The 26,711-nt window shown below is 39.7% G+C and overlaps 1 protein-coding gene across 2 annotated transcripts in view; it reads left to right on the top strand.

Annotated features, from left to right (window-relative positions):
* Positions 1 to 15,260, top strand: part of ABHD5 (abhydrolase domain containing 5) — a 30,084-nt gene extending 14,824 nt beyond the window's left edge. Inside the window, exons 4-7 of one of the 2 annotated variants that reach the window (XM_003256937.4) lie at positions 6,286 to 6,440; positions 9,543 to 9,654; positions 12,250 to 12,436; positions 13,009 to 14,433. In XM_003256937.4, coding sequence (XP_003256985.1) covers positions 6,286 to 6,440; positions 9,543 to 9,654; positions 12,250 to 12,436; positions 13,009 to 13,104 — 550 coding nt within the window. In that variant the 3' untranslated portion in view covers positions 13,105 to 14,433. Of the gene's footprint in view, positions 1 to 6,285; positions 6,441 to 9,542; positions 9,655 to 12,249; positions 12,437 to 13,008 lie in introns of both variants that reach the window. The other variant, XM_030812007.1, reaches the window with a different exon arrangement.
* Positions 15,261 to 26,711: the final 11,451 nt, after the last annotated feature.

Below are 26,711 nucleotides of genomic sequence, written 5' to 3'. Positions count from 1 at the left end.
TGTATGTGCGAGAGAAAGGTATTAGCGAGAATGTTTCTTCTAACATTTACACACGCACATATATATATAACATACATTAATATTTTACAGAAGTAAACAAATTGACCAGCCATTTAAACCAACTTTAGCTGAGAAGTGTGTTAAATCTACTAAATAGACGTAAAATTTTATAGTTTATTTTTTCCCTATTCTAATAGACCAGATAATACCCCATTGTAGCATATAATATAGGAAGACTGGAATTAACAATCTCAGGGGCTTCCCCTTCTCCCTAGCTTTTTTCCTTCATTGCTTTTCAGGATGGCTTCCCTGGGAGCACTTCTCTTTAAATGGAGAGGACAGGGAAAAATTAGTATCTCCTGTCTTTTCTGCAAGGTGCATCATCTCCTTTGGTGCCCTTTGGTCTTGCTGTCCACATGTTTATTTATATTACTAATAATGTTGCTTATATTTGTTAACTTTTTATTAAAAAGAATTTTTTTCTGCTTGGTCCTGGTTGGGCAAATTTGTACAAATTTACATAGATGATCTGATAGTTAATAGTTCGGTAGACTCACAGATCCAAACATTAAACAGGATTAAACAGGACTGAGTACTATAAGTGTTCACCATTATAGCAAACCTCATATTAAGTGATGTTTAGTGTTTGGTGTGTCTTGTAGTTGGCATTCCCACTAAGCAGATGGGGTGGTTGTCAGGGTTGCCTTCTGTATGATCTGGAATGTTTTACCTGAGCTGGAGAAGCTTCTTTGCAGCACACACACGTTTTCTCTAGTGCAATAGAGAGAGCAGTCCGCTTGGTATCAACAAACAGGTACTGAACTACGTACTCGTGCTCATTCAACTTGCTTTTGATCCAGTAGCATTTTTATTATGCTGTCATGAGACTGAAATGAATCTGAGTTTCAGAAAGACTTTTGGTGGAGGGAGGGGGAGCGGTAAGAGGAGGGAAAAAGTGATCTGGAGATCAAATGAAATTCAGATCATTTCTTACACTCACTGTGCCTCTTTTGTCTCTCTTTTCTTGGTAGTGGACTTTTGAGAATGTTACCTTTTTTTTTTTTTTTTTCTTAGAGATGGGATCTTACTCTCTGTTGCACAGTCTGGAGTGCAGTGGTGCAATCATGGCTCACTGCAGCCTTGACCTCTTAGGCTCAACAATCCTCCTGTGTAGCTAGTACTACAGGTGTGCCACCATGCCTGGGTAATTTTTAAAATTTTGTGTAGAGATGGGGGTCTCACTGTGTTTCCCAGGCCGGTGTCAAACTGGCCTCGAATGATCCTCCTGCCTCCAAAACTGCCGGGATTACAGGCATGAGCCACCGTGCCCAGCTGATAATGTTATTTTATGCTTTGCTTCCTCAGGTGTTGCAAATATAATCTTTATTTTTTTCTTTTAAGTAAAATGACAGCTCCTTACTTTCTGTTTTATGCATGGAGAGAAAAAACACAAAAACAACATTGTTTTATTTGTTGGGACTTAGTGTTCCAAGCCATAACTACTTCAGTCCTTGTCTTTTATGGGCAGCTCCATTCATTACTTCCATTCATTACTTTTATAGGACAGTTTGAAGAGAAGAATGAAAAGGCCTAGTTTAATGCACTTGTTTAAGAAGGATTCTTACTCTAAAGAACAAATAAAAGCTGATCAATTTTTGCCAACTTTTGGATTACAGGCGTGAGCCACTGCACCTGGCCCAGTTTTTTCTTTTAATTTTCCTTTCCTTCTGGCCCCTGCTTCTCAGGACCCCGTTAAAAAGACTATCTGTATTTTGAAGATATTTGTTATAAACTAAGGAGGAGATTATAGAAACTTTAACTTAGAAAGTGTTTAGCAAAGAGATCTATTCCGAGTTAGATTAGAATAAGTTTTGACTAGTCTTTATTTCTCTAGTAAAAGGTTTTTAAATAATTTTATCTTGAATACTTTTCTTTTGCCTGGCTCTGTCTTCTGATTGTACAGAACTGAGGTGAGCAATTTTTGTTGGCCCTCTGCTGTTTTAGGGAAAAGCTGTTCTACTTGATTCGAAGTTGGAGGTATTTAGTTTGTTGTTCTCTGGGCCTTCACTTTTCTCTCTCCAGTGGCTTGGAGCCAATAGGAAATACCTGGGGCCAACTTCATTTTGCAAATGCCTCCTTTGTGCATTGACTAGAGTTCTTTCTGATTATTTTCCTTAGATTCACTTATAAATTTTGATTCTAGGTCTAATTGTTCTCCTTTCTTTGGTTTTTGTTTTTTTTTTCCCCTGAGACAGTGTCTTGCTCTGTTGCCCTGGCTGCAGTACAGTGGCACGATCTTGGCTCACTGCAACCTCCGCCTCCTGGGTTCAAGTGATTCTCGTGCCTCAGCTTCCCAAGTAGCTGGGATTACAGGTGTGCACCACCACGTCTGGCTATTTTTTTGTATTTTTTGTAGAGACAGGATTTCGCCGTGTTGGCCAGGCTAATCTTGAACCCCTTGCCTCAAGTGATCTGCCTGCCTCGGCCTCCCAAAGTGTTGGGATTACAGGCATGAGCCACCACGCCTGACCTGATTATTGTTCTTGTTGCATTATTTCTGATTGGTTTTTCTAATCTCATGAGGGTCAGGCTTATCTACCCTTGTTAGCATTTAGAGCAAGTGAAATCAGGTCCTAGTGTGTTGGTACAGGTGTTGTCCACTGCTTCGCCCTTAAGGATGTACTCTGCTCACCATCTTCAAACTCAAGGCCAATTCTAATGACTAACATTAAGAAGAATGCCTTTGTATATTTCAAAACTGATGAGCTGTTCTGTGGTTCCTGCTCTGCTGGTTCTTTGTTTTTCTTGTGGTTTAAACCAGTCTCTGGTTCTTGACAAGGATGTCTAATAGGATGACTCACATGTGCTCTCTGGTTGGACCCATTCTTTACCCTAGATGTGAACTAACAATCCCAGCAGGGAACCCTCTCTGGAATATTAAAGAGTAGGGTTTAGCTAATTATAATAGTTTAGATGTACATTAAAACCCAGTAACTCCTATCAAGTGAGGAGATAATATTTTTACTAGAAGCGGAGGTTAGAAGATAGCCTGGGACCTTGGTCTGGTGCAACATTGTAGTCACCTGTGATCAAGCTCTTCTGAAGAATAAATACCTGTCTTTCCATGTTCCCGGGAATAAATTCTACTCTTGTAGTCTTCCTATTCTTGCTACTGTAACTAGCTTACATTTACTGAATACTTACCATTCCATAGCCACCAACCTGAGTGCTTTGCATGGTCTATCTTATTTAAAATTCTTAAAACCACAAATAAGGAACAATTATTTTCTGGGGTCTTTACATGTAGTAGAAGCAGATGATGTATAACTACAGTTAACTATAGTTTAGATGTTGTAGAGTTTTAAAAAATTATGTTCAAACTTTTTTTACTGTAGCCCTTCTATATTGTTTGGAATAGAAAAATACAATTGTATCACCCTACCAAACTTGTTTTAGACACCCATGCACACATACATTAATACAATTTTGTGGCCAGTATTCAATGCTTATGATTTATTTTTCTGTTCCAAACAGTATAATTTTATTTAAAAAAAGACTAGACTGGTTCTTGACCATCTAAATGGATTTTGTTACCGAATAATGAGATTAATAAATAGCAGTGATGTTCTGATGTCATCTGGGGGACCAGAAAAATCCAGCTGGATATGCTTATGCTATGATTATACTTTATAAAATTTGTATATCCTTAATAGACTAGGACCAAACGAAAATGTGGAAAAGCATATTAATCCAAATGTTTACCAAGTATCTGCTGTGTGCTAAGCCTCATGCTAGGTTATGAAGACACAGAATTGAGCAATTGTAGGGACAGTAGAATTGAGCAATTGCAGGGACAGTTCACTCCTTTTCAAAAAGAAACAAAAAGGTCATCTGCCTTAGTATATATACTTTGCATAATTTGTTAAACTGGCATTTTCACCTAGGGATGAAATTTTGAAGATCATATTTAAAAGGCAAGCCAGAACTAAGGCAAAAGCAGTCACTTACCTAGAGACAGATGAGACTTCCGTCAGATTTTCCTTTGTCCTCACTGTTTTTGGGTTAGCAGGTCAGAAAGAGCTTAGAGCAGACTGAGCAAAGTCCATTAACAAATATGTGACAAAAATTTAACAATTGTTTAGGGTAGGGTATGTTTTAATAAAGAGTTCATTTTTCTCTTTGGGAGGTAAGTCAATAGTGAATAATAGTGGCTGTTTCTTAACATGAATCTTTGCTGCTTTCAACTAGGTGGCTGTCTCGTTAGTTCTACTCATACCTCGTTAGGCCTCTTCCTTCCCCTACCCCAGATCTTATTGTGGGCTATAATTAAAGGAAATTAGGGCCGGGCACAGTGGCTCAGGCCCATAATCCCAGCACTTTGGGAGGCCAAGGTGGGCAGATCACGAGGTCAGGAGTTCGAGACCAGCCTGAGCAACATGGTAAAACCCCATCTCTACTAAAAATACAAAAATTAGCCAGGCGTGGTAGTGTGTGCCTGTAATCCCAGCTACTCAGGAGACTGAGGCGGGAGAATCGCTTGAACCTGGGAGGCGGAGGTTGAAGTGAGCTGAGACTGTGTCACTGCGCTCCAGCCTAGGCGACAGAGTGAGACTCCATCTCAAAAAAAATACAAATAAAAAGGAATTTAGGAGGTGGTCAAAATATAAGAGATAGTCTTTGCCATTAAAAAACAAAGCAAAACACTCATTTCTAACCTCTTTCTGATACACTATTAGAAAATGTTCTCATATGAAATTTTTAGGCTGGGAAGGCATACTTCATAATTATATGAAACTCATTTATCACATATCTTCATACATCTTTATGGTTATATTCTACATATGTTAATTCTATGAAATTTGGAGTATAATATTAGGACTGGCCTTGAGAGTTGATAAAGGTTAAGTTTTACCTTTACTAATATGTCTATCTTATGTTGATTAGCCTATTTTTAGAAAATAAAGCCTTCTGCCCAATTCCTTATCGGCATCTGTTAGTATGCTGGAGTAGAGAAATGTGGGTTTCAGCCCCAGTTCTGTGTTAACTAATGTTATATACTGGAGCAGGTCATGTAGTACATCTCAGCTTCCTTCTTATCTAAGATGATTGCACCCAGTATTCTCCAAGGTACCATAGAGCTGTGTGCTCTAAAGCTTTCTGTCTGAAAAAAAGCAGTCACAGTATGGACCTGTTACTAACTTATTCTTATGCATGCTGACAACAGTAATAGAATAGATTTTATATGAGGAATAATACCATCTGTGCCCATGTTTTAGTTTCTTCACCTTTCTGTTTCAGTTATAACTTAGGAAAGGGACTTTAGAGTCATTGTCAGTTATCCTTGGGAGATTTTTGGCTGGCGTTTGTTGGCTGGTTTGGTTACAGTTGAACATTGTATTGTATCAGAAGGATCTTTGTACTTTGTTTGGAATCTTTATGATGTTTAAAGCATGATGCAGCTATGTGGAAGTACTGCTGATAGTTCTGGTTTTCCTTCATTGGGAAGAAGTTTCATAAGATGGAAAAATTAAAATGATTAACAATATGAAATAGTTGTATATGAAGTTGTACTGAAGATTTGCTATCTCTTGGTCAATGAAAAAGAAAATTGGGAAACAATTGAGAACAGAATCTAATGTCAGTATAGCATGATATCATGGATAAGGTAGATAGACGTGTTCCTTTTCGACAATTCTAAAATCCCGAACTAGGGAGTGTTTTCAGTCCACATTATGTTATCCTCATGTTTATGAAAAGTTAATTTAAAGTACTTTTGAACCCGCTTTAAGTCCTTAACTTCGCTTAAATTTTTAGGATGGTTGATTCATAGGAGATAACTATTGTTGGTATCTGAGGCTATTTTATAAGAATGTGATATTGATCTTTAGCCATTTCTGCAGTGTCAACCTAGACATACATGGAACCATTGGATTTTTCTGAGGGGCCAGTGATCTACATCATCTGCCAGAGTGTGACTTAAATAACAAATGCCCTTTTTTCTTTTTCTCAAGAAACACACAGTTCTATACTCTATATATCTTTTATTATCCACATTTAGATATATTAAAAATAAAGCCCTCTTTCTGCCATACACCTCTTAGATCCTACTGAATCTCAAAAGTTTACACAGAATAAGAGCATGATACGACCTGTTTAGCACTAGTCTTTAACGTGAAGGTTTTCGAAGGTGGTTCATTCTACCTTTAGTTTATAAATCATGTTAGCTCTTTATAGTCTTAGGGTGATTTTACTAAATGACCTTAAATATGTTCTTTCCCCCAACAGGGTTAATCATCTCATTTTAGTGGAGCCTTGGGGTTTCCCTGAACGACCAGACCTTGCTGATCAAGACAGACCAATTCCAGTTTGGATCAGAGCCTTGGGAGCAGCATTGACTCCCTTTAACCCTTTAGCTGGCCTAAGGATTGCAGGACCCTTTGGTGAGTGCTTATGTTTTTGGAAAGCAAAATGTTTGCAGATTATCAGAAGAGCAGAATTCACTATTGTTAGTCAAAATCTTAAAAACAAGCAAAAAAACCCTGAACTCTTACTTTTTCTCCTCTTCCTCTACTAAGTACCATGTCTTGCACAAAGACAAATGCAACTAAGGTTTTTCTCCTCAAAGGAGAGTCTTTATATTGTAAACATTATAAATAATTAGCAAAACAGAAAAGGAGGGAAATGCTGAGGATGAGGTTAGTCAGTCCTCAACACTCTAAAAAAAGCCAGGCAAGCAGAGTGTTTTGGGGAGTGTATAAGGACCTCTGCTAGTCCGGGGCCTGGGAGAAGTGTAGCATGTTGCCCTGTTGGCGAGCATTGGAGAGCGTTTGGCCAATTGATGATACCATTTGGTAGGATCATAAAACCTGATTTGATTGACCCTGGGGATAGCAGGTACCACAGTACCACACTCACAGATTCTTCCCTTATCCATGTCAGAATGTTGGAAAGATAAAGTTATTTTTTCCACAACATTTTGGGGACTCCTGATATATATTTCTGGTCATATTTTGAGGCACCAATGTTTAGTCCCTGATTGACTTTTATTTGACTCTCAGCAGTTCTATCTCAGCCCCATAGCCATGGGAATTTCCTTCCCTCATTGTCACAGATAATGATGTTCTGAACTTCTGCCTTTCCCCTGTACAACTTGTATGAATTTGGAGTACTTTTAGTTGTAAGTAACTGAATAACCAAGAGGCTTAAACTAGAAGGACTTTTATTATTTCCTTAATAAGCAATCTGGAGATAGGTTTTAGCACTTGTTCCGGTTGCTTGCTCATTGATGTTAGGGTTTGGGTCTGTGTCTGTGATTTTCTTGACTTTTTTCCTCATGGGGGTTTGATGCCTGCCATAGCATTAAGCATCATCTCACAAATCAGCACCCTGAGCAAAAAGAAAGAAAAGCACGGAAAATGGTCCTTCTCTCCATAATGCTTTGTCAGGGAAGAAAGTCCTCTCTGGAGAGCTCCAGCTGACCTCTGCTTATGACTCTGCCCACTCCTACGCCTTCCACCAGCAAAGAAGAGATTTCTATGATGGACCAATCATGATTTGTTTCCAGGGCCTGCTTTCCTGGGCACATTGCTGCCTAATTGATACTATAGAAAAGATGCGTTCTAACCAGGTGCTGTGGCTCACACCTGTAATCCCAGCACTTTGGGAGGCTGAGGTAGGCAGATCACTTGAGGCCAGGGTTTGAGACAAGCCCGGCCAACATGACAAAACCCCATCTCTACTAAAAATACAAAAAAATTAGCCAGGCATAGTGGCACACACCTGTAATCCCAACTACTCAGGAGAGGAGGCTGAGGCATGAGAATTACTCAAACCTGGGAGGTGGAGGTTGTGGCGAGCCAAGATTGCGCCACTGTTCTCCAGCCTGGGCAACAGTGCAAGACCCTGTCTCAAAAAAAAAAAAAAAAAAAAAAAAAAGAAGAAAAGATGGGTTCTGTTAGTGAGAAAAGGGAAGAGGCATGGGGGTGTGGAGGAGGTTGTGGGATTAACTGTCATGCAGGTGACTATAAATGCTGTTCCCTTCTGCCCAACCCTGGCCCCTCCTTGCCCTAGTGCCTTCTCTTTGGATTGGGAGAGCAGTGGGACTGCAGGACTTAGAGGAGGATATGGGGGTTGAATTGGTGACCACACTTTACTGCCTCGGTGCTCTTACAGATGGCACGTTTTGCCCACCTGCAGTCTTTCAGCCCTCCCCAGTAGAGCCACTCCTTAGTATGCCTGGTCCTTCTCTGGTAAACTACTTAAGAGCTTCATTTAGTCTTTATAGTCCTGATATATAAATAGATTTTACTGGAGCACAGGTACACAAATAACAATTATGAGAAAAGTAAAGTATGAAGAGAAATTAGGAGACAGTGATGGGCAAGGGAGGACACCTAGGAGAGGCTCTTTAATGCCATGCCCTCAGCCTCCCATTATTGCTTGCACTTGGGGATGGGAAGGTGATGTAGAATCAACTGCATGACAGAATTTCTTGGTGGAGCTGTATAATTCATCAGAGATGGGAAGAGAGGGCCAGTAGAGAAGTAAAGGCTTGCTGGAGTCATGGGGTAGTGGTAGCAGAAAGGGAGACCAGTCAGTCTCTGGGGCCTCAGAATAGGAAAGTGTGACTAGAAGAAAGCTTCTGCTCTTCATCCTCTTTCCCTTGTGGGCCTTTCCCTGGGCTTTTTCTTTTCTTTTCTTTTCTTTTCTTTTCTTTTCTTTCCTTCTTTCTTTTTTTTTTTTTTCTTTTTTTTGAGATGGAGTCTCGCTCTGTCGCCCAGGTTAGAGTGCAGTAACGCGATCTTGGCTCACTGCAACCTCCACCTCCCAGGTTCAAGTGATTCTCCTGCCTCAGCCTCCTGAGTAGCTGGGATTACAGGTGCACGCCACCACGCCTGGCTAATTTTTGTATTTTTAGTAGAGACGGGGTTTCACCATGTTGGTCAGGCTGGTCTCGAACTCCTGACCTTGTGATCCGCCCACCTCAGTCTCCCAAAGTGCTGGGATTACAGGCGTGAGCCATTGCGCCTAGGCACCCTCGGCTTTTTCTAGAGTGGGGCTGTGGGCGCCACCAGGGATAACCTTAGCAGGGAGTCTTGCTAGTGTCCCAAGAAGAAACTGAATTTATTTTCACACAGAAATAATTATGTATACCAGTTTACTTCATTTAGAAGTGAGTGTGTTATAATTATGGAAGAAAAACAATACATTAATTTTTACGTATGAGCTACTCTCCACGTTTAAAGAATTTATTTTCCCACAAAAGTGCCTTCTAACTTACATGCTTTTGAGGCCCTAAAGTACATCTGCCAGTCAAAATACAATACTCTTTAATTCTTATATTAATATTTCCTTGGGGAACTTTAGGAGGACAGCTATCAGAATGTGTGCTTTTTCCCACTTACAATATATATTTGAATACATATATATATGTGTGCACATAGCACTCATTACACAGACAAGCACTAAAACTTTCTATATTATTTAGTTGATAAGTTAACTATAATTTAAAACATGCATTTTTTAAATTTCCTGTTAAATAGGTTTAAGTCTAGTGCAACGTTTAAGGCCTGATTTCAAACGGAAGTATTCTTCAATGTTCGAAGATGATACTGTGACAGAATACATCTACCACTGTAATGTGCAGACTCCAAGGTGAGGGTTAGGATTCTCAATTCACTGTGTGTGTGTGTTTGTTTTAGACTATTTTTTAAAAACTATTTATTTATTTATTCATTTATTCATTCATTCTTTCATTCATTCAAGACGGAGTTTCGCCCTTGTCACCCAGGCTGGAGGGCAATGGTGGAATCTTGACTCACCACAACCTCTGCGTCCTGGGTTCAAGCGATTCTCCTGCCTCAGCCTCCCGAGTAGCTGGGATTACAGGCATGTGCCACCATGCCTGGCTAATTATTTTGTATTTTTAGTAGAGACGGGGTTTCTCCATGTTGGTCAGGCTGGTCTTGAACTTCTGACCCCAGGTGATCTGCCCGCCTCTGCCTCCCAAAATGTTGGGATTACAGGCGTGAGCCACCGTGCCTGGCCTTTTTAAAAAATATATCAGTGGTCCAGAAGATTTTTATCAGTAGTTAAATAACTGAATTTAAAAGGACAAGTGTCTAATGCATTTTATTTTACTCATCTATTCTTAGAGTACCCACTGTATAAAACATTGTGCTGAGTTCTGATGGGGGATTAAGAAGTAAGATGTTTGCTCTTGCCTCAAAGTTCTTATGAATATGTTGAGAAAGTCTTGGTCTTGGGCGTCTCCAAGAGATGGTTTGAGTTGAGAGTTGAAGAATTTCACATAAAAAGTATTTCCCAAACTGAGTATGAATGTTTCAAAAAAAGAAAAGAGGGTGCTGGATTAAACAAAAGTAAATGGTTGTCTATACTATGAATCCTCTTAGAACCTTTACTATACCGAAGGGTATTGAATCTCCCAAGTGAATGGAGATGCTATGTAGTATTTTTCAAGTTCATTTGATGACTGTACTCCTGAACAACTCTAAAGATCTGTAGGTCAGCATTAGAAATGCAGCTGCAGAGGGTGAGCAGTAAGTGAGGGATTCTGCATGTATTTTGACAGTGATTAGAAGAGAGAGAGAGAATGGGGCATAGTAGCAGAGGGAGCAAGAGGGCCAAATGTATTTTTTTAAAATATGACTTATGGATGTTGGGTGAAAAGTACCAGTGGAGAAAACAGAGCCTGACGATAGTGGGGGGCTAGGAGGAGGCCGAATGATAAGGCCCTAGAGTTTCTAGGAAGAGCATCAAGAATAGAGTGCAAAGATGAGAGCTGCAGTTCTCATGCTATGTTGTGTACTGGAATTATTGGGGGTGCTTGTTGAAATGTGACTCCTGAGGTTTATTTCTAAGACTAATACTGGCATTTCTGGGCTGCATCTCTAACAAATACTCTGGTGATTCTGTATAGGTGAGCCATGGAGCACACTTTAAGACAGAGAAGTGGTATCTCATCATTTCTAAGACTGAGGTGTGGATGAAAGGCTAAGAGGCGAGATGCAGAGACAGCCTCCTTCCCTTTTATTTCCTCCCTCACTTTTGGCAGAAAATATGTACACCTACTTTATTAAAAAGATTGAGGCCATGGTAGCTATTTATAGATGTAGCTGTAGCCTCAGTCTTTTTAATAAAGTAGGTTAGAGGTTCTCTGCCAAGAGTGAGGGAGGCTAGAGGTTCAAGGTCTTCAAGAGATTGAGGTTTTGTGACTTGCTAGGCATTCAGGTCTGGTGGATTAGGTCTACACACTTCCAACAGTTTTTTTTAGGGGTCTGCCCCAGGAACATCATTCATTTTCCTGCGTGGTCTAAGTTTTACTCTTCCCGTACTCTTTATTTCATGATTACATGTGTTCATGTAGTCCTAGTTTGTTACTTTTATTGTAGTGAGACTTGAATTCTTCATAAAAGGCAAGTTAGAATGATGTCTAGTTCTGTAAGAATAGCAGAAGGGGCCAGGCGTGGTGACTCAACGCCTGTAATCCCAGCACTTTGGGAGGCCGAGGCGGGCGGATCACAAGGTCAGGAGTTTTGAGACCAGCCTGACTAACATGGTGAAACCCCGTCTCTACTGAAAATACAAAAATTAGCTGGGGGTGTTGGTGCGTGCCTGTAATCCCAGCTACTCAGGAGGCTTAGGCAGGAGAATTGCTTGAGCCCAGGAGGCAGAGGCTGCAGTGAACTGAGACTGTGCAGCTGCACTCCAGCCTAGGCAACAGAGCTAGACTCCATCTCAAAAACAAAACAAAACAAAACAAAAGAATAGCAGAAGTGTCAGCAAGATAGACCTATCCTGAGAGCTTGCAAGAGTATATTGTCTGAGTTTCTTCTTAACTTGGTAATGGTATTGGCATTGCAGGTGAAATGCTGGTGCCATGAACCTGAGGATAAGCCACCTTCTACATCAGTTTAAATAAGGATGAAAAAACATATTTTAAACTATCTCCACAATAAATAATTTAATGATAGAAAATTAGGGTTGTGCATTTTGGTTTACAAGAAAACTTTTTTAAAAATCAGCTGGAGTATACAACAGCCTTGCTTATCTAACAGTGATCTGTGAGATTTGTTCCTTACACTGTCTTGTAAATTATTTTCTATTTAAGCTGAGGTTTTTCTTAAGTGCTGGAAAAGCTAAATATGAATGTGTTTTGATAGAAGTGACAGTGCAATGCATACTCATTCCCAAAAATCATACATCGTGATTTTCTCCTTGCCGTTAAAGTGGTGAGACAGCTTTCAAGAATATGACTATTCCTTATGGATGGGCAAAAAGGCCAATGCTCCAGCGAATTGGTAAAATGCACCCTGACATTCCAGTTTCAGTGATCTTTGGCGCCCGATCCTGCATAGATGGCAATTCTGGCACCAGCATCCAGTCCTTACGACCACATTCATATGTGAAGACAATAGTAAGTGTGTGGCTTGATTTGGGTTTTTAGGTATAGGTGAGGTCCGTTTTATTATCTCCCTTAAAAGAGGTTTTAGGTCATTCTCGTGTTGCAGGTCATCTGAGCTATACCTGCAGCCTCAGTCGGGGACCCGATACCACATGTGATGGGCGCAGGGTTTGGCCTGCACACTTCTTCATGTCCGAACCGTGAACTACCTTTCTGAGTGACTTTTCCTGTCCCTAGAGCATTAGAAGAGATGGACAGAGGGACTGGTCCAGTAGCACTTCAAGTAATTCCCACCTCACAAGGCAGCACACTGTCACTTTTTTCAGTTTCTCTGTTGGCACTTCTATTAGTGGTCAATTTAGTGTTTTTTGCATATTAAAATTTTATTGAGATTCCGTAGATTTTTCTATTCTCAGATCCTTTTAATGGATATACTTAATAGTTACTATAGATTATTGTTTTTCACGTGTTTTATTTAAATATAGTGGCTCTCACTTTTATTACTAAGTGTCTTTGCTTATATATCATTCTGTTTTATTAAATGCTTTTACTCACTAACTGTCTGAATGCTTTTCCTTATCCAGGCTATTCTTGGGGCAGGACATTATGTATATGCAGATCAACCAGAAGAATTCAACCAGAAAGTAAAGGAGATCTGCGACACTGTGGACTCTGACTGAAGCTCTGATGGGAAAACCTGGTGACTGATACAGTTGTTCAGCAATAATTCATAGTCTGTGATGAAGAGTAATGGATACAACACAGAACCAGGCAGCCTTCTTGACTATACTTTGCACATGTTTTCTTTAGGAATTCGCTCGCACATTTAAACCAGTTAGTGCCTTCTAGAAGAATGGCTTTCCTTTCTCCTACACAAAATTGAAATATACAAGTCTCTAAATTTAATACCTTTAAATAAAAGGTTATTTGTCCCTCTGATGTACTGAAAAACTGTAATTTTTCAGCTGAAAATTTTTTAATCTAACTTTGCTAGTTATTTTTATATTGCAATCTATATTACCAATTTAGGAAGTGATTTCTGAGTCTCTTACACTGTAAAGGTGCACTTTATTTTCTTTGTCTTCCCCATCATGTATTTATTGTGTCTTGATAACTGATATTAATCTAAATTCAGTGTGTTTTTTTGTAAAAATGTGTCAGTTATTTAGAATATTTCACTTTGTTTTTGAAACGGAGTGACAAGGCAGATTTTTGGTTAAAGGACGGGAGTTGATCACTATCATTACTTTTTCTAGTTTACTTCTTTTTTATATTTAAGGCTGCTAAGCCATGTTCAGCATTTTAAATGTGGTCTATCCTGACATACACAGTGTATAACAACATAACTCCTTGGAACCTCCTATGTGTGGTATAATTCTACACTTCCAAGGAACATGACTTCAATACTTCAGTGATTCAGGTACTGAAAAGCCTTAGCTAAAAGGCTGTTCTTTGTTTCCCCCTTTCATACTATTCTTTTCCATGACCCAGAATGCAGCAAATGAAACAGATTTCTTCTCTTAAGGGGATATTAAGACTGTTACTTCCTAGTAAGCCAAGTAATATCATATTTTTATTAACATCTAACTTTTGTAGATGGGTGCTAAAATTGCATACATTTTAACCACTAAAATAGAAAAACAAGTGGTGCTATTATGTCTCATGGCACCAGAAATGAGGTAGCACTTGGGTTTGTTGTTGTTATTAAGAGTATTGTGTTAATTAAATCATTACATACTTGAAGTTATATTACAAAAATTCTAGAAGGTTGATTGAACTATATTTTTAGGAACTACCATCAAGTGTAGCATTTTCTAGCAGTTTTAAAATGAGGAAAACTTCTTTGAAACTGTGAAATGCTCCATGTGGTAACTGGCTACTGAGAAAACCCTTCACCAAAAAAATAAATGAAAATTGAATAGGATTGTCATCAAGAAGTCATCTTTCGCTAACGTTGCTTGTCTAGGAGAAAGGTAGCTATGTAAATAAAAACAGTGAACTAGAGCAAATAGTGGTTTAATGGTTTTGTTAAACCATTTTTAAAATGGTTAATTAGGGAATTTGTAGTTGTTAGGAAATGTAAGGTTGTGTCACTGTTGATTAACTGCCAGAAAGACTGAATGTTCTATTTTCAACATTTCTTCCGTACAAAAGAATAGACAAATTATACTGAAGCATGATATAAACATCTTCCCAATGAACAATTTGTCTCACTTGTCAGATTAACTAGGTTAGTGCAGGAAGCAGCATGAGCGCCAAGATGTGTTGTCTGATTTCTCTACCTTAAGAACAATAATAGTCTTTTTAGTTAGTATTTTGGATGGCCAGGTTTCAAACCTGTATGTGGTACAAATAATTTGGGTAATATTTTTGTATTTTTGTTTTACACACTCTCTAATCTCAATTATCCTTTGCTGGGAGAATGACAGGTTTCACTTATACAGGAAGGTTTTTGCACAGGAAATTTGGTCCCAGCCCTTGGAAGGAAGAAGTTCCTTGGTTTACTTAGTGAATGGAGTTTCTGGCCACAGATGTGCCAAGTGATTCAAGAAAGATATACCCGAATATCAAGTGATAATTTATTTTCCTACAGACTGAATTTGCTTTATTTGAAAGATGTTGTAACTCTTTTTAAAGTTAGATTTTACCCTGAGGTGTAGTATATGTAATTTTGTGAAGATTGAGCTAGAAGGGAAGTTCACAATCCTCACATTTAAAAAAATATAGTGGGTGCTAAATGTTTTCTTAAAAATCTATTACAGAATTTGATCTTTGTTATGCACAGCGTACTTTTATTTTACAGAATAAATTTTCCTGTGATAGTCACAACAAGACAGCCGTATATTTTCTTGAGTCTTTTGTATGGACCAGTCTCTGTATAATAGTTAACTACAGGACCGTGGATCCAGCAGATGTTCAGTAAATGCTGCTGCTGTTCTTAGGGAAGGCTACTCTGGGTGTTGTGGCCGCCATACTTGGCTTTACCTGTGTCCATGCATTCCCTTAAGATTACTTCTGTTTTCTTCTTTTTTCTTTTAATTTAAAAAAAAAAAAAAAGCCTTGCCTAAGGTTGGTTTTAGAATATGATTTGCAGAACACTTTTGAAATGTCTTCATTCATATATATAATATATATTTATATTTAAAGGGCCATACGCAATTTCAGTAAAACAAGAAGTACTGGAAAGAATAAACAAAAATAGCCAGAAGATGCCTAGAAAAGAACAGTGTGGAAGGAGGGATAACCCTATTAAATATTATAACACAATGTTTATAATATGAGAAAGTCTAGGAATTTAGTACATGATAAAGGAAGCATCTCATTCAGAGGAAAAGGCTTTAAAAATGGTGTTGAGACAAGTGTGGTTAACCATTTGGAAAAAAAATAAAATTGAATTGATTTCTCACAGGGTACACAGGATGAAATCTGAATAGAACAAAGACCCAATTTTTAAAATGAAACCCTCTTTCTAACTAGAAGAAAACATAGATGAATTATTGTATAATCTGACGTGAGAAAAACTTTCCTAGGACTGAAAATTCAGAAGCAATAAAAAGAGAAGTCTGTAGAAGAATTTTCAGCCAGATGGAGTGACTCATGCCTGTAATCCCAGCATTTTGGGAGGCTGAGGCAGAAGGACTGCTTAAGACCAGGAATTCAAAACCAACCTGGGCAACCTAGTAGGACTGGCTCTACAAAAAAAAAAAAAAAAAAAAAAATTAAGTACCTGGGCTGGGTTCCACCTACTTGGGAGGCTGAGGTAGGAGGACTGTGAGCCCAGGAGTGTGAGGATGCAGTAAGCCACTGCACTCCAGCCTGGGTGACAGAGAAGAAAAAAGATTTTTTTGGATAGCTGAAAATATTTGCAGCATTTATCACAGAGGGCTAATTGTAGCCCTATATATGAAGAATTTTAAACTTTGAGAAGAACCTGAAGAATAGGCCAAAGGATATGAACAGACAGTTCACAGAAAATAAAATGCAAATGGTCTTTAAACATATGAGGATATGCATAAAAAGACAAATGCAAAATAAAATAAAATAATGGAAATACCTTTCTTACCTGTCAGATTGGGGAAAATCCAAGTTAGGCAATGCACTCTGTTGAGACAATAGGGAAACAGGCACTCCAAAAAGTACAAATCCTTGTGGATGGTATTTGTTAACTAGCAAAATTAAACAAGTATATCCTTCAACCTGGCAGACCCAGTTCTAAGAATCCATATGAGATGCACTTGCAAGAATATGAAATGGTATATGCACAAAGATCTTGATTACAGCACTGTTTCTAACGGCTACAGACTAGAAGCCAGCCAAATCTCCATTGATAGGGAATTGATGGAAGGAACTAGGGTATATCTATACAATGGAATATTACACAGCTGTAGAAAGGACTGCGAGCTATTTTTGTAGTTCTGGTCTGGAGAAATCTCCAGAATATAGGAAATGAAAAATGTACAGAAGAGAATGTATGGTGTGCTATCTGTTGTATAACGAAGAGACAAATGGAAAAAATATGTATTTGCTTTTCTTGTAAAGCAATAGAAGAATTAGTTATACCAATAACTAATAAAGTGATCCCCTTGTTGGTGGTAGGGAGCTAGGCAAGGATGGCAACCATTTCTGTATCTTACATACCTTTTACTTTGAGGCCCTGTCAATGTTTTGTATAATAAACATTTTTTGAAAAGGCAACTCTTAAAACTAAAACAAACTTAACAGTCTGTCAAGTTGGTGGTATAGCCCCACAGAAGAATTACTTCAAGTGACTTGAAAGCCTAGTATTTTGTCTGTACCTTGCTAATGGAATATATCCTACAGACCAAACAACCACAAATAAATCTTAAAACTGCATTCAGTAGTTTTATTTTTAGCAATGATATTGGTAGTGTCATTTGGGTATTTATGTGTGTTAAAATAAATATTTACTTGAGTCATTGGAATCCAGAGCCAAGATTTTCAGCAGAGGAGAAAAGAGACACAAGAATATAATAAAGAATCGTATGATTTATTTTTATTTCTGAAAAATACATATTGCATAGCTTTGTTCACTGAAAAGGCCTAGAAGTAATCACAGCTCAATAGTAAGGCCCGCCCTCGTACCCAGACTGTCCCACTAAAAGGGGGCAGGCAGAGGACAAGATGAGTCTGTAATATTTTGTGTCAGAAAGCAAGGCAGCAGACAGAGTAAGGTCATGTCAAAAGGACCCAGGAGCTAACTTGAAGGGGTTTCCATTGGCCAAAGATGGGTTAAATGTGAGCATCAGAAAGAATAATGGGTTGAAACATGAAATATATAAAACGGCCATGAGATCATCATGCTATTTTAAAAACTAATTGGTCACTTTTGGAGGTTACTAGGGCACCAATTCAATATTTTGAAAATTGTTCATGGGAAAAATGAGTCATTTATCCCAACTTCTTTGTGTATCAAGTTACCCTGATAAGGGAAAGTTCTTCGTGTAAGAATCATAGGTAAATATGAGAGGAATAAGATTAGGAAATCACCATTTTGCCACCTCTAATGAAGGAACAGATCCAGCTGCTAAAAGCATGAACTAAAAAGTTGATGAGAAGCATTTATTTGGTGGCTTAGGTTCATAACATCTGAACCGGATGTTCAATCTTAGTATTACTGAAAAAGGAACAATGAGACATGCTTCTGTTGTGTTGCAATGGCAAGAACCCAACACACCATGTTGAATTATGATGAATTACTGCCTAAGACAAATGAAATTGAATGTGAATCTAATCAAGCCTCTACATCTAATAAGTGAAAACACACAGGAGATTGAAAAGCACATTAATATGCTAAATCTAGAATGTGGGAAATTCCATAGGACAAAAATTCCAGTTTCTTCAAATTGAAGCTGCAAAATAAAAGTGTTAGTAGGACTTTAAGACTTAGAGAAACTTAAAGGACCTTGTTTGGATCTTTATTTGAACAAAACAAAAAGACATTTTTGAAGCAATTAGAGAAGAGTTTATAATGGACTGGGTATCAGATGATATTAAGGAGTTACTAATTTTATTGAGTGAAATAATAGTATAGTGACTTTTTTTTAAAAGCCCTTACCTTTAGAGGTACATAGTGTAGTATTCATGGTTGAGATTTTAACTAGGATTTACCTGGAAATACTCCAGGAGAAAAAGTCAGTTGTCAGAAAATAGATAAAATGAGCAGAATGTTATGTTGATGCTGGGTGACAGACACACAGGGGCTTATGTAGGGTCTATTCTATTTCTTCTACTTGTATGCATGTTTAGAATTTCCATAGTAGAACTTTAAAGAATAAAAAATAGGAAAAGAGATTGGATAATGCCAGTATGGATAACTCTTTCTAGGCATAAAGAAAGCAGAAAGTAGGTAATAGCTGGAGGGAACCCTGTGAATAACCCAGCAGAAAGCGAGAAAACATGATGTAGGAGAGCACAGTTAGGGTGATGTATCAGCAAGGCTAAGGGCAAATAGGAACTCTCATATACTGTCGGTGGGCTGTAATAGGTACAACCCCTTTGACAAGTCATTTCACAATACTGTATATGGCAAAATTGTTAAGTGCTTCACACCACTGACAGCAATTTTGTTTCCAAGTTTCTATCCCACAGATACTCCAGCTTCAATATGCAAAGACATCTACAAGATGTTCATTGCAATATGGTAATATTAGAAGTCACAAATCAAACATATAACTGATTAAATTATGCTACATTCATATGCTGGAGTACTATGCAGTCTTAAAGATTGAGGTAGATCTCTATATAAGTGGCAATGTGGAAAATTTCCAAAATATCCTTAATGGAAAACAAAACTACCAAAATGCAGAATATTTCTTGTATATATCCACACACATATGTAAATATATACATGCATACAGAATAGTGTGTCTACAAAGTTATATAAAGATGTACTTAACACACACACACATATATATGTATAGACATTTTGAGGAGGATAAATATATACATGGGTTTGCCAACAGTGGTTGGCTTTGGAGAAGGACAATTCCTGTTGGACATGCTTTTGTAAATGTTGGATCCTTATATATTCATTATATTTTAAGGAAGACTGTAAAATATAGAAAAATCTTGGTTAGTATAAAATAGGTAAGAAAATAAAAGGTCTTACTATGCTGTTGTGTGTGTGTGGATGTGCAGATCCAGATTAGGGGAAGTAGGACAGGTGTTGAATGTATGGCAGGTTGTGAGTCTCCGTAATTTAAGTATTGGAAATAGAGCTATAAAGCTGTAACTGGTCTGTCTCTTCTCCCTAACTAAGAAACACAATCCCAATGCAAAACTGCCCTTTTTATTTGTCCTTTTGCTTAAACTTGTTGAAACGGGCAACTGAATTAGAATATATACTTCTCTATATCTCTCCGTATATTAAGCTCTGCCTGTCTGTCTCTTGCCATCTCATATGCACCATTATATTTCTCCTGCTGTTTTCTCTAAAATAATTCCTTAATTTTTAAAAATGTTATATTAAGTTAGAACTAGTTAGTGTTTATTTGCCTGTTTGCTGTCTGTAGCCTGGCTTAATTAGATTAGCTCTGAGATTTAAAAATTTAAAACATTCTTACCAAGTAGTTTTCTAAGTGACATGGACAAGGAATGTTATTCTACCATGTATTTTAATCCTTAAAAAATGTTCTGTATGTTCACTTAAAGATTAGAAGGTTTCCATAAGGTGCCTATCGTTTGAAAATTTAGAATAACCCAATCCTACTTTTTAAAAAATTAAAATATTGTATTCATCTGTGAGAGGGGTCACTTGGCTAACAGATGTGAAGGCTGAGAGTTCTTAAGCTGGTTTGCCACATTGTATGATTCTGGACAGTGTCTACAGGACAGGTCTGAAAACCTGAACAACTTGCCTGTCTCCTCCTTCAAAGAAATAGAAATATTAGTCACAATGACCAGGGTGGGAGACAAGTGCATTGTTTATCAGGATCATTAAGGGCTATTTCCTAGTTTTTTTGTTTGTTTGTTTTGTTTTTGTTTTTTGAGATGGAGTCTCGTTCTGTCGCCCAGGCTGGAGTGCAGTGGCGTGATCTCGGCTCACTGCAAGCTCCGCCTCCTGGGTTCACGCCATTCTCCCGCCTCAGCCTCCCAAGTAGCTGGGACTATAGGCGCCACGCTCAGCTAATTTTTGTATTTTTAGTAGAGACAGGGTTTCACCGTGTTAGTCAGGATGGTCTCAATCTCCTGACCTCGTGATCCGCCCACCTCAGCCTCCCAAAGTGCTAGGATTACAGGTGAGAGCCACTGCACCAGGCCTGTTTCCTAGTTTTTAACCTGTGAATGTTTTTATGATTGGAAGTCACAGCAATGGAAATGATGAAATGTTGAGACCAAGATACCAGACACGAATGACTGGTATTTCACCTTCCTATGCCAACCAGCTTACCATGTTTCTGTCGGGACTTAGGAATGTCCCAACCGATCTTTAACATATGTCTGTTCAAGACTTGAAAATGCTGTTTTCCATGGGGTGGGAGGGGCACCAGGGTCAGGGATATGATATGGAGAGAAAAATATGGCAGAAGAGGGAAGCCAGGCATTGAGGACAACACCATGAAAGGACTGGACTCTCATGCTGGCCTGCAGGAGACTGCTGAGGGACAGCTGTCCTGTCTGTATGGCCTCTTCCTTATCAAAGTTTCAGTGATGATTTGAAGGAGGGAGCATCTTTGTGATGCAGAATGACCTCTTAGCTTCACTTGGCCAGCACCAAAGATGCCAGCAACTGACAGCCAAAATCAGAACAACACACCCTCAAGTGCAGCCTGTTTCGGCAAACATCTGAGCATGAGATGTGGATTGTACCAACTCACAGAGCATTGAGGCTCAAACTCTAGTGTGCCTGAGTCATCAAGGCTGCTTGTTGCAAATGCAGACTTGAGGCACTACCCCCAAGAGATTCTAATTCTGCAGATGTGTGGGTGGGGCCTGGGAATCTGCATTTTAACAAGCACTCCCGTCCTCAGTATCTGACACAGGAGTGTTCAGTTGTTTTGTGGTTTATCGGGCAGTTCATTTGGTTGGAGTTTAACTACATATGCTGTCTTTTGGTGGCATTTGAACTCTCAGTTTAATTATTAATACTTTATCCTTAGCTGCAGAAATTTGGGGAGAGATTATATCCAGATTTTGGGGCGCCCTGTCTGGCTCCCCTTTCCAGGACTCCTCCCTCATTTTGCAGTGGTTGTGGCTGCCCTGAACTCTGCATTCTGGTTCTTGAAGCCAGGAGGGCTGTTGGTTTTCTACCACAGCTCTCCCCACCTTGGAACCCTGAGTTGCCTTCCCTCAGACTGAAAGCTGTAAAAATGCTGGTTTCTATTTCAAATGTTAACTCCCTTCCTGAATCTCTTTGCTTGTGTTCATTCTCTAGTGTCTTCAGGTGGTGGTTTCTTGATATTGTCCACTTTATAGTTATCAGCAGGTGGGTTAGTCCCCATTGGACCTTATTCTACTGTACTGGAAGCAGAACTCCTGGATCACAGACTTTGAGAATCAGTCTTTTCCAGTGTCCCTCAAGACTTGGCTAGGTGGAAGTTTACCATGCTGAAAGAATACTTACATTTATTTCTGTACTTTACCATCAGCCTTCTGTGGCCACATCTAGCAATCTATAGATATTTCACTTTAGAAATGTAAATGAGAATTAGCTAATGCAGGAAAAAATGGTGGTGTATTTGTACTACTGTTTTTTGTTTTTTTTTTTTGAGACAGAGTTTCGCTGTTGTTGCCAAGGCTGGAGTGCAATATGCAATCTTAGCTCACTGCAACCTCCGGCTCCCGGGTTCAAGCAGTTCTCCTGCTTCCACCTCCCTAGTAGCTGGGGTTACAGGCATGTGCCACCACACCTGGCTAATTTTTGTATTTTTAGCAGAAACAGGGTTTTGCCATGTTGATCAGGCTGGTCTTGAACTCCTGACCTCAGGTAATCAGCCCGCCTTGGCCTCCCAAAGTGCTGGTATTACAGGCGTGAGCCACCACACCTGGCCATATTTGTACTACTTTTAAAGAATGAGGCCCCAAATGTAGCTGGAATGAAAATGTTGTTAGCAATCAGCATCTTGTCTGGAAACCACCATTTCTGTCTCATCTATGAGACAGCTTCCTTGTAAGCCCTTCTCTCTTTGACTTTTGCTGACCTCACAGGACTTGCTCTGCCCACCAGTGGCTCCAGAGCTTGCAACATTTTGTTGGCCCATTGTTCCTGAGGACTCGGTCCTCTCTGGGGTCGAATTCATATTTATGGTTGGAGCCATGCTGATTCATTGTAATCTAATAGCCCTAGTGCTGTGCTGAAAATTTTTGCTGTGCCAACAAAAGCAACATGGCGAAATTCTTGAAAAATGCCAAATTCTCTTAAATTGGAAAAATTAGTGTTCTAACAAATTCAGATAGTAAAGTACCCTAATATTCTGCATCACTCAAAATGCCAGGGCAGCAACTACGGGATGAGATTGATGAACAAGTCAGCAACAATCTTGAGTGATGAGTGTTTTTAAACTTCTACATTGCTGATGAAAACTATTCATGGTTCCCTAAAGCTAACCCATAAATAACTCTTTAAGAGGTGATGTTCCCGATATGCTTCCTCCACACCTCCACTCTCCAAAAAAATGATAAAGGAGGAATTTGGAAATAATGAGATGACACGAATCAGGGGCTTATTTACTACCCAGAGACTGATGAAGTGGGACCTGGAATTCTGATCATTACTGTTATGTGACTGTTAATTACCACTGTGATGTCTGCCTCACTGTTCATTAATCTTTGACCGTGGGGACAGGAGCCAACCATTAAGTAAATCAGGTATCACACACATACCTATTAAGCAACCTCCACTAACAGAGATAGATATGAGAACTAAGGAGGAAAGAACAAGGCCTGAGCGCCTAGAGTGGACACCAGTGAGCCTTACACGTAAAGCCTGCGCACTTCCTGGTTGCCAGAAAGACGCAGAGGCCCTCCCTCAGCATTTAAGCAGTGGGCATTCTCACTGCACTTCCAAATTGCTCTTTTTAATCTGCTGAGTGGATTAGAATCCCATGTAAAAGTAAGGATTTCTTGGTTTCTAACATGTTTGCTGGGAGAGAGACTTAGCAAGGAGTAAAAAAGAATAAGCTGGTGTATTTTCAAATATGAGCTTTTAAAGTTTTTATGGTGACTCTAACCATAACAGCCTGAGACAGAGCTCCCAGGAGATCCCTCCTTGTGGAAAAGCAGTAGTCCTCCTCCCCAGAAAGGACTGGGGTCAAAGGATGCACAACAGTAGCGACCTCATGGTGAGGTTGGCAGAGAATACACGATGGGGAGCTTGATGTGTGAGAAGTGGATAGAAGGTCATCTTGGATGATTGGAGGACAACAACATCCCACAGACGACAACAGAGAAAGCACAGTACTTTTACAAAAGACTCCGCAAATATCTCATCCTTACCATCTGTTCTTTGTACCTTATAAGATTTTGGATTTCATCCTAAGGGTAACATGCATTTATGGGGAGACTGAGGGATAGGACTGGGTAGATTTGAGATACATCTCCAAAAACCATTTTACCAAAGAGAAAAATGAAGCCCAGAGAGGTTAAGTGACTTGCCCAGGATCATACAGCTAATGAGTAGTCAGGAAAATATTCCCTTTAGAGTTCTTTTTATTTGTATTTCTTTCTTCATAGTGTTGCCAAATGTAAATAATAGTGTAGGGTTGGCTTGTCATGTGTTGGAGTGGGAAGGATCTTTGGTGTGACAAAGGTAGATAATTTGTCTAGCCAAGTTTTGAGATATCACAAAGCTACCAGTGCCTTAGCCAGGCAGAAGGTATATTCAGAATAATTACAAGTTGCTCTATGATAGAAGGTGCTCAAATAAATGTTAGTATAGGCCAGCACTGTATTCTATGCTACCGTGATTCCAGAAATGAAAATTAGTAAGATGTAGACTCCTTTCTACTGGGTCATCAGCTATTTAGGAGTCTATTTCTGTCTATGGTTCCTTTGTGTGCTCTTGTTAACTATACTGCAAAGTAAACATATTGTATTGTTGCAGAGGGAGAGAGATTGCATCTGGCCTGGGAGATCAGGAAAGCTGAAGCAGGAGGTGGCATTTGAAATGAAATACTTAGAAGCTGGTGATTAAATTCTGTTCATCCTTTATAAGAAATGACATTTATGGAACACTTACTGGATGCTTTGAGCTTTGCAACAATCTTTCATTTAATCCTTCTAACAACTCAATGGGAAAGGTACACTTATTTCACAGAGGAGCAACCAAAGGCTCAGTTAACTTACTGGAGCAATGCCATTGGTGCCACACCTGGATGGCCTTACTGGGCCATCTTCTCTTGGTGTTGGCTGCCACCTAGTTCACACCAGCCTTCTCCTGAGGAATGCTCTTGGCTGCTGAGAGCACTCATACCTGGAGAAGTAATCTGGAAGGGAAAGTCAAGGAAACCTTGCTGACTAAGTAGAAAATACGAAAAACACTGGTGAGAGACTTTGGACTTCCTGGATCTATCTTCCATCTAATAGATATTCCAGAAAGAGAGACTTTAAGGTTTTCTTTTTTGTTTTAATGGAGAATAGAAAATAATCCCCCCCACCCCCCTTTTTTTTTTTGAGACGGGATCTTCCCCTGTCTCTGAGGCTGGAATATGGTGGTGCGATCAAAGCTGACTGCAGCCTTGAACTCCTAGGCTCATCATGCAATCTTCCCTCAGCCTCCTGAGTAGCTAGGACCATAGGCACATGTCACCACATCTGGCTAGTTTTTCTTACTTTTTGGAGAAATGAAGTCTTGCTATCTTACCCAGGCTGGTCTTGAATTCTTGAGCTTAATGATTCTCCTGTCTCAGCCTCCCAAAATGTTGGGATTACAGGCATGAGCCACTGCACCTGGCCTAATCCATTTGTTTGTTTTTTTTTTGTTTTTTTTTTGTTTGTTTGTTTGTTTTTGAGACGGAGTTTCACTCTTATTGCCCAGGCTGGAGTGCAATGGCACGATCTCGGCTCACCGCAACCTCTGCCTCCCAGGTTCAAGCAATTCGCCTGCCTCAGCCTCCCTAGTAGCTGGGATTATAGGCATGTGCCACTACGCCCAGCTAATTTTGTATTTTTAGTAGAGACAGTGTTTCTCCATGTTGGTCAGGCTGGTCTCGAACTCCCGACCTCAGGTGATCACCCGCCTCAGCCTCCCAAAGTGCTGGGATTACAGGCGTGAGCCACCGCGCCCACCCTGTTTGTTTTTTTTTTTTTTGAGATGGAGTCTCCCTCTGTCGCCCAGGCTGGAGTGCAGTGGAGCAATCTCGGCTTACTGCAACCTCCGCCTCCTGGGTTCAAGCAATTCTCCTGCCTCAGCCTCCTGAGTAGCTGCGACTACAGGTGCGTGCCAACACGCCTGGCTAATTTTTTGTATTTTTTTTTTTTTTTTTTTGAGACAGAGTCTTGCTGTCGCCCAGGCTGGAGTGCAGTGGCAGGATCTTGGCTCACTGCAGGCTCCGCCCCCCGGGATTCGTGCCATTCTCCTGCCTCAGCCTCCTGAGTAGCTGGGACTACAGGCGCCCGCCACCTCGCCCGGCTAATTTTTTGTATTTTTAGTAGAGACGGGGTTTCACCGTGTTAGCCAGGATGGTCTCGATCTCCTGACCTCGTGATCCGCCCGCCTCGGCCTCCCAAAGTGCTGGGATTACAGGCGTGAGCCACTGCAAACGGCCTAATTTTTTATTTTTAATAGAGACAGGGTTTCACCATGTTAGCCACGATGGTCTCGATCTCCTGACCTCGTGATCCACCTGCCTCGGCCTCCCAAAGTGCTGGGATTACAGGCCTGAGCCACTGCGCCTGGCCCTAATCCGTTTTTTTAAAGTGAATTTCCTTGTGGCCCCAGGTGGTGAGCAACAATAGTGGGAGAAAGTTCACACACACATATCACCTAGTATAATTTCAGCCTCCTAAGAATTCCAAGGATCCTTGGCTAAAGCTAAGGTGAAAATTCTACACATTGCCAGAGGAGATACAGAAAGTTTCAACAGACTGGCACTCAATGGTTTATCTTCCAAATGGGAACTGTCTACAAAGTTCTAAATTTTTATGAAGGAAAGTGATTTTGAATTTAGAATTCTATATTCTGTTTACTATCATTAAGAGTGAGAACAAAATAACAGTGTTCTTGAACATGCAAACACTCAGACAACACTGCATACATAATTTGGGGGGCCCAATGCATAATAAAAGCGTGGGGCTGCTTGTTGAAAGATTAAGAATTTGGGCCGGGCGC

This window comes from Nomascus leucogenys, chromosome 4 (assembly GCF_006542625.1).
Source record: "Nomascus leucogenys isolate Asia chromosome 4, Asia_NLE_v1, whole genome shotgun sequence".
NCBI classification, from domain to species: domain Eukaryota; kingdom Metazoa; phylum Chordata; class Mammalia; order Primates; family Hylobatidae; genus Nomascus; species Nomascus leucogenys.
The sequence above is the reverse complement of the archived record's forward strand: the minus strand, read 5'-3'. Positions and strand labels throughout refer to the sequence as shown.